This window comes from Cydia amplana, chromosome 8 (genome assembly GCF_948474715.1).
Source record: "Cydia amplana chromosome 8, ilCydAmpl1.1, whole genome shotgun sequence".
Classification (NCBI taxonomy): Eukaryota; Metazoa; Arthropoda; class Insecta; order Lepidoptera; family Tortricidae; genus Cydia; species Cydia amplana.
In genome coordinates, this window is record NC_086076.1 from 1,581,495 (window position 1) to 1,590,162 (window position 8,668).

Below are 8,668 nucleotides of genomic sequence, written 5' to 3' on the forward strand. Positions count from 1 at the left end.
AACGAGATCTAGTAAGTAGTTTTTTTTATACGTCATAAATCGCCTAAATACGGAACCCTTCATGGGCGAGTCCGACTCGCACTTGGCCGCTTTTTTTTGTATGAAATTAAAAAAAAAATGTTTAGAAACCTATCGTGTGTAGTATTAAACGAAAGGGCTTTCTGAGCCGATTCCAAAAATATATCACATCATTACACACAGTCATTTTTTTTTAAATTATAAAAAAAATATTTTTCAAAACATACCAAGTTTGGGTTTCTCCAGATACAATACCGTTAACATTTTTATCTAGACACATGTCATTAGTGCTCTATAATGCGTTCAGAAACCGTAGGAAATGACCAGCTTTATTACAACCAATTTTACTATGAGAACTTTCTTATCTGTGGTAGTAGGAAAATTTGTACTGTAATGTTATAAGTAGTTATAACGTTACAAATTTTTAGTATCGTTATGAGTTTAAATTTGGAACAGCAGTCAAAACTCAAGTGGGTCTCTATTCTAGTATCCATAGATATTAAAACAGTTATCGATATGAAACGTCAGTTTAGTATGTTTTTTTAATATTAACCGCACGATATTTGATCTCGAGTGACATGAGAATAGGAACTCTATTCTTTTGTCTAGGAATTAAAAAAAACTATGGATGCGTGACATGCGTGAAAAAAGTTTTCATTCACCGTCATTTGGCGTACAGTTTATCTTTTAATTAGTTTTAAGTATGTGTTTAGATAAAGTAGTGTATGTAACTGTACATAATTAGGCATTAAAACTCGTGTGATCCTATTAAGAAACTCACTAACGTTCGTTTCTTAAACCCACACTAGTATTTTGATGCCTCTCATTATGTAGCAGTCACATAAACTACTATTTTTGTTAAATATACCTCAAATTATACCTAATAATCCTCATATCTAATTCTAATAAAGCAATTTTGAAAATATTTACATTTAGTATATTTGTTTTAATTTTTTCTACTCCCGTACCTTTATTTGTCATTTAAAAGGTCGTACACACACCTTTAAACCCCTATGTTATAGTTGTCAAGACAAGTCTTTAGTCTATTCCCCAAAAAAGTATTTGTAATATCTTTTTGGTACTTTTACGATACTTCGTGTAATCACCACTTAAAAAATATTGTATGAAATACATTGTTGCCAACCTAATTTTAATTGTCATCTCTGACAGATGAGTACTAAGTGCATTGCTGCCAATTTACAAAATTGGCAGCAATGCACTTAGTAAAAGGTGAGTTTTTTCAGTTAATTCTTACATAGATAATTTTTACTACGACTTATAGATTCCGAGATATAAGCGACTTTCTGGAAAAACCGTTATACTTATATTAATTTTATGCTTTCTATTTAAATATTTAATTGAGAGATTCATAGATCACACTTTGTAAAATTGAAAATTACAAAAAAACATATTTCATGTAATTATTTTCAAAATTGATTTCTTAGGGTTAGATATGAGGATATTAGGTATAATTTGAGGTATATATTACAAAAAAATATTGAACGGTATTGTATCTGGAGAAGCCCAAACTTGGTATGTTTTGAAAATTATTTTTATTATAATTTAAAAAAAATGACTGAAATGTAATGATATGATATTTTTGGAATCGGCTCAGAAAGCCCTTTCGTTTAATACCACACACGATAGGTTTCAAAACAGTTTTTTTCAAATTCCATACAAAAAAAGATAACTCATCTCGTTTTTTTTTATTTAATGGTGCTTCGGGTCAAATTGTTTCAAATGTCCTAAAGATCAATCGTACCGATTTTCATACCTTTAACATTTAACATCATTTGCAGCATTTTCCTGAATTTCTCGGTGTACTGCCAGCGCTATTAAAAAGGCGCAGAAATAAAAAACAATTGAAAAGAAAATTTTGGGTGAACCCATATCTTCGTATAATGAATGAAGATGCAAATCATTACAAAAGAAAATACCGGCGCGGCACCGCAGAAATCTGCGGCGCCGCACGCCGCTCGGCGGCACCGCGCGCGGCGAAACTCACCGCTTTGCGGCACCGCGCGCGGCGCCGCGCACCGCTTTGCGACGCCGCAGCGCGGCACCGCAAAATTTTGCGTTGCGGCGGGCGTCGCCGCAGAGCGGTTTGCGGCGCCGCAGATTTCTGCGGTGCCGCGCCGCGCGGCGGCGGCGGCGCCGCACCGCTGACATGTGGCCGGGCCCTTAGTGCACGCTGCTCAAATTATTTGTGAGCCCGACGCCACGCTGCACACCCCGCCGAACGCTCCGCGTTTAGAACTTAAGACTAGGGAATAAGTCCCCGCTCTACCTAGTTAATAAAATCATAAATATTAAAGATTGTAAGACTAGGTTTAAGAAATTGTAATTCTATTATTATTTGAGATAAACAGATTTAATTAATTTTTTTTTAAAGGCCTTACACTTAGTAAAGTGATACTCGCGCGGTCTTCACAAATAGCCAAGATGGATTGCCGGGTGTTGACTAAAGAATGGTCAAACGCCTTTCACGATTAATTCGTCATTAGCTGCACACTTCCTCGTTACGCGTTAGTTCACTGCATAATAAGCAATCAATAGGGAGTATTACTGCAATGTTTTGCCGCCAGAGTTCAGCACTAGCGCCTTTAGTAAACCATAGAGTAACTTATACAAACTGTACCTACCTTAAACTGTTTTTGACAAGTTTTCACAGACAATCAAATATCACATTAATTTAATACATCAAAGCGGTTTGTTTACAAAGGGTCTACCGGGAAACGCGAAAGTCGAAACTCAGCTATCTGCCTCTTTATCGCTCGCATAATGCAAGAGTGATAGAGGTTAGATAACAAAATTTCGACTCTCGTTTGCGGTATACCCTTAGATTGTGGAAGTGGCGCCCTCTACGCAGAGTTTCGCGTAATATTCCTTATTACACTATAAACAACGTTAAATGAATAAAAAAAATCCTCGAGATGACTTTGCCATTTTGTAGTTCAAACGGAAAGTCCCCATTCTTTTATACGAAGGCACAAAGGTGTTTTAGATTTATCAGTATTACCCGAATATAGTATGTAGTAGCCTATAGCCGCGACAGTAGTTACTCATGAAATAAAACTATGTAAACTGATTATATCGCTTATAAATAATGCATTTAAAATACATCCCGAGGTTTCGAACAGTGTTCGTGGTCAACGGTAGACCTGAGGGGATCGGGAGAGCAGGTATTAATATTTATGTTGTTATTACACCGTCATAGGTTCTTTATATTTAAAAACTCCTATATCTCATAATCATATTTCTAAGATAGTCTAAAGGGGCCCACTGATTAACAGTCCGCCGGACGATATCAGCCTGGCAGTTGTTCGGAGCTGTCAACTTTTGCGTTTTTAGGGTTCCGTACCCAAAGGGTAAAAACGGGACCCTATTACTAAGACTCCGCTGTCCGTCCGTCCGTCCGTCTGTCACCAGGCTGTATCTCACGAACCGTGATAGCTAGACAGTTGAAATTTTCACAGATTTCTGACAGTATTTCTGTTGGCGCTATAACAACAAATACTAAAAACAGAATAAAATAAAGATTTAAGTGGGGCTCCCATACAACAAACGTGATTTTTGACCGAAGTTAAGCAACGTCGGGCGGGGTCAGTACTTGGATGGGTGACCGTTTTTTTGCTTGTTTTGCTCTATTTTTTGTTGATGGTGCGGAACCCTCCGTGCGCGAGTCCGACTCGCACTTGGCCGGTTTTTTAACTGACAGGCCAATATCGTCCGGCGGACTGGTAATCAGTGGCCCCTTAATTGGGACCTAAATCGCATCTAAAAACCGTAAACCTATTGATGAAAAGGACACCTTTATGATAACGTGAATGTAATGATTACATCCGTGATTGAACTTTAATCATACAGGAAACTTCGGCCAAGGTCACTAATTTTAATGTTCGTTATTACATAGTACATACATATGTACAGTCGCCATCAGATATATCGGAGCGGCCGAGGTGCTCAGAAATATCTGAACACGCACTCTAACAATGAATAGAGGCGTGTTCAAATATTTCTGAGCACCTTGGCCGCTCCGATATATCTGATGGCGACTGTGCGTATTTGCTAAAATATCTCTTTGCCTCTTTCCATAATTTGGCAGTACCACAAAAATGGTAGATAAGAGTGTAAGAAAAACCTAACCAGTATTGACTTAGAACCTTATTTCGATTTGATTTTGTTCTTTTAAAAGGTCTCGGGACTTAGAAGGCTAATGCTTATGGCGGGGGCTATTTTACATAAGGTCACTGCGGGCAAGACCGTCTACAAGGCAAGTCCGTCTATACGTTATAACTTTTGAATTAAGAGGCGTATGCCGCTTTGGAGTCTAGTCGATTAATCAGTTTTGCGCATTAGTTCCCTCACTCTAAAACAGATGGCGCTGTGACAACCAGTTTCAGAGCAATCCGCCTAAATAAGTCATTTCGTGTTTTGAACTCGAAGTCATAGTTAAAAATAGTTTTTGAAAAGATTATGCATCAGAAAGTACCTACGTAAGTAGCATAAGAACCAGTTATCTTTATTCTGTGTTTAAAATATCAGAAATTGGCTTAGTTTTGTAATTATACGTTCCACCATTTATCACATTAAAATTTGACTAAGTTTGAAAGTCCGTCTATTATGTATAGGGCTTGCAATTCGAATATTAGAATATTCGAATTTGTCGAATATTCGACCTGTTTTGATATTCGAATATTCGGCCGCTCAGGTTTCGAATATTCGAATATTTTTTATTACTATAAAAAATCTATGTCATCCGCTGTAGTTACAGTTTCTGTGTGTTTTACGGGTATTTACAGTGAATGAGGAACGGTAGGTACCCAAATACGAAGGAAATAATATTTTTACTGTATTCCTCTCGATAGACTTCGTGAATACAGTGAAACCTAACTCAATTTAAAAGAAACGAAATCAAAAAGTATGTTATTTTTACGGTGCGTAAGTTTTAAGTTAAAGGGTCATTCTGTTTATTCAGTACAAGCGTACGTTAAGCGAATTTTTGAAGTCTAAACCTTGCCACTTATCGCAATTCTCAAATTTAATCATACCAAACCTGCCCAACTTGGTAATCTAACCATGCACCTTTAGCTGACGAATAATCCACCCAGTACTCAACTAACTTTTTCCCTTAAATATTCCAATATTATATAATTAGCCGACCATTAGGAATAATAACTTGCCAAAACAAATAAAGTCAATAAAGATTCAAAATACAATGAAATTAAAGGCCTTTTTACAGGCCTCTGAGTGATTACAAGTTAATTTAAATCGGAAAATGATTACCTACTAAAAAAAATATCTTACATACCTAGGCGTTTGGATGGTTAAAGTTATATTATTTCACGCAACGACGCATTTATAATAAGTTTTATCTAGAAATATTAAATACGTCTAGTTTTGGCGTTTTACTTGTTTTTATAAATGTGGGCATCTTATAAATAGTAGGATGATAAAATCTAGTCAATTAAGTGGATTTCTGCCAAATATCCTCAGTTTTAGCAATATGTGAAAAAAGCTTTTGAATAAAACGATAATAAACCGATTTCTCGTTCCTTTTCTTATTTTTTATAATATTCGAATAATTATTCGAATATTCGAATACGTCGTCAGAAAAAGTCGAATATTCGAATATCAGAAAGTTTCGAATATTTGCAAGTCCTAATTATGTACAAGGCAAGTCCGTTATATGCCGGACTTTCGTTAAATCAGAGATTACCAACTGTTTTTGCAACTTTAATATTATAACGATTTGATAAGGTATCGACAAATCCTCCTGACATTGCGCATGATGTTAGTTTCCTAAATTTTCATCTCAGTAAATTAAAAGAAACTAATAAAGTACATTTTAAAATTTCTATTGGTCTTTTATACCGGAAATCCAAAAAATAATTACGTGTAATTATTAGCCATAAAAGGTTTACCACCCCATTTTCGTAGTATATTAGACTTGCCTTTATATTAGAAAAATGGCGTTTATTTCGAATCTTAACTCTATATTAACAAGTTGAAAGTACACTTTTCATTGTCTTGATTCATTCTTTTTAGGAATTCGACTACGAACATATACGCACCCATAGATTGGCTGATGATATCATTACTAGACGGACTTCCCTTAAACTACAAGGGAAGTCCGTCTACTAGCCGTCTTTTTAAAAATACTAATGTTTTTGCTTAATTTATGATTAAAATGATCTGTCACTATGGCTAAACTATTAATTATTAAATACTTCATCGTATGCGAATACAAAAGGTAACGTAGGTGAATAATTAACGCAACTAGATCACTCCAAAGTAAAAAAAAAGTATGCCGGTCTTGCACGCAGTGACCTTATGTAGGTACCTACACCTATTTCCGAAATATTAAAATCCCTAATATATATATGACGACTGGTCTGGCATAGTGGGTAGTGACCCTGCCTGTTAAGCCGCGGTCCTGGGTTCGAATCCTGGTAAGGGCATTTATTTGTGTGATTAACACAGATATTTGTGTCTGAGTCTTGGGTGTTTTCTATGTATTTGTATATTATATATATCGTTGTCTGAGTACCCACACCACAAGCCTTCTTGAGCTTACTGTGGGACTTAGTCAATCTGTGTAAGATTGTCCTATAATATTTATTTATTTATTTGTTTTTTATATTATAGGTAAGTTTGCCATTTGGTGAGTTATGCCCCCCGTTTCACAACAATGACAATTGTCACCTGACAGTAACGATTGTCACGTGACAGTACCTACATCTAAGCAGACTATTAAATTATAAATTAATGAGTCTTAAAAACGAGTTGAGTTCTTCAAATTCAGCCTCAAAGGACTCAAGTTCCTACCAACACGAATGGCATTTTTAGGGTTCCGTCCGTACCCAAAGGGTAAAAAACGGGACCCTATTACTAAGACTTCGCTGTCCGTCCGTCCGTCCGTCTGTCACCAGGATGTATCTCATGAACCGCGATAGCTAGACAGTTGAAATTTTCACAAATTATGTATCTCTGTTGCCGCTATAACAACAAATATTAAAAATAAAATAAATATTTAAGGGGGGCTTCCATACAACAAACACGATTTTTTTGCTCTATTTTTGTTGATGGTGCGAAAGCCTCCGTGTGCAAGTCCGACTCGCACTTGGCCGGTTTTTATTACCTACATAGTTAGTTAGTTACATTGCAACGAATGTTAGTAAACCGGTCTTAAAAACAATTTCCTGAATCTTAATTAATTAATTAATAATTATTCTATCTATCTAATCTATCTATCTATCTAATAATACCTTTAAACGAGCAATTCTTGTTTATTTATTTATTTATGTATATATATATTTCGGGGATCTCGGAAACGGCTCTAACGATTTCGATGAAATTTGGTATATAGGGGTTTTCGGGGGCGAAAAATCGATCTAGCTGGGTCTTATCTCTGGGAAAACGCGCATTTCCGAGTTATTATATGTTTTCCGAGCGAAGCTCGGTCACCCAGATATTCTTAATTAAAAAACACTTGCTCTATTTGCTTACCTTTCTCAAGTCCCTAAGTATTTGCAACGCTGCAGTTAAACTGCATGCCAACAAAAGAAACGAAATCCACATTTTCACGATGCCAATTAAGTAGAAATTAAAAATCGACAATCGCAAAAACCAAACGCCAACCTAACCTAAGCCTTATTGCAAAACACCTAAAGTTCATTAAAGGTCACAAACACTTGCTGTTATTAAGCAACTATCACTTCCACTCGACTAAAACCTGTTTCCAACAGAATTCCACGACAATAAATATCAATCATTAGCAGATATAAATTCGCACAAACCTTTCCGTAGTATTATAGAACATCGCCGCCTGTCTTTTCAAATCGTCTCCCATTGCGTTTTCTTCACTCATTTCACTAGAAATTCACTGCACACAACACTCGAATATGCACTTTATGTTTATGTTTTAGAGTTGGTTTTCGCGAGTTTGCGTGTGAGGAGGCCAGTCGGTCGTACGTTCGACGCGCGCGCCTCTCACTTCGCACTGAGGACCTGGGTTACGCGCGCTCTCTTTCGCCCCCACTCGTATGTAGTCAATGATACGGCTTTATTCATGAACCGGCACTTTAGGTGAGGGCTTGGTGCTATTATATCTTGAGCCTGCATGATTGTTTAGCCCACTACGGCTTAGCCATAAGTTTATGTACCTAAGTACAGTCAGCTGCAGGCCTGCAGAGGTAATTTTTAGCAGGGAAGGTCAACTATCAGCTGACTGTATATATGTGGGTCGTGCTTCGGTGGTTACTTTTACCTTTTTTTACATGGGCTACGTTCTTAAGGTTGCGTTTCCACCAGCGATGTGCGAGGAGGCGTAGCGAGGGATGTTTGTTATGCACCAATAGAATCACCTTTGTTTTCCTCGCTCAGCGAGTAGTGATTCTATTAATTCATAAAAAAACACATCCATGGCTACGCATCCTCACACATCTCTGGTGGGAACGTAGCCTAAAAACGCTCAAAAGGAAAGACGTTCATCCCTGCTATCCCTACTAATATTTCAAATGCGAAAGAATATTATACATGTGAAAGTTAGGTAAGTACTAAGTACTCTGTCTGTCTCTTCACCCATACATGAAATTAGGAATAAACCTAAAGATAGTTTGAGGCCTGGGGATGGACATATGATAGTTTT

The 8,668-nt window shown here is 36.8% G+C and overlaps 1 protein-coding gene across 1 annotated transcript in view; it reads right to left on the bottom strand.

Moving 5' to 3' along the window:
• Nucleotides 1-8,131, bottom strand: part of LOC134649964 (vesicular glutamate transporter 1) — a 55,661-nt gene extending 47,530 nt beyond the window's left edge. The window contains exon 1 of the mRNA XM_063504770.1: nt 7,818-8,131. Coding sequence (XP_063360840.1) covers nt 7,818-7,888 — 71 coding nt within the window. The 5' untranslated portion in view covers nt 7,889-8,131. The remainder of the gene's footprint in view (nt 1-7,817) is intronic.
• Between the last annotated feature and the right edge of the window lie 537 nt (nt 8,132-8,668).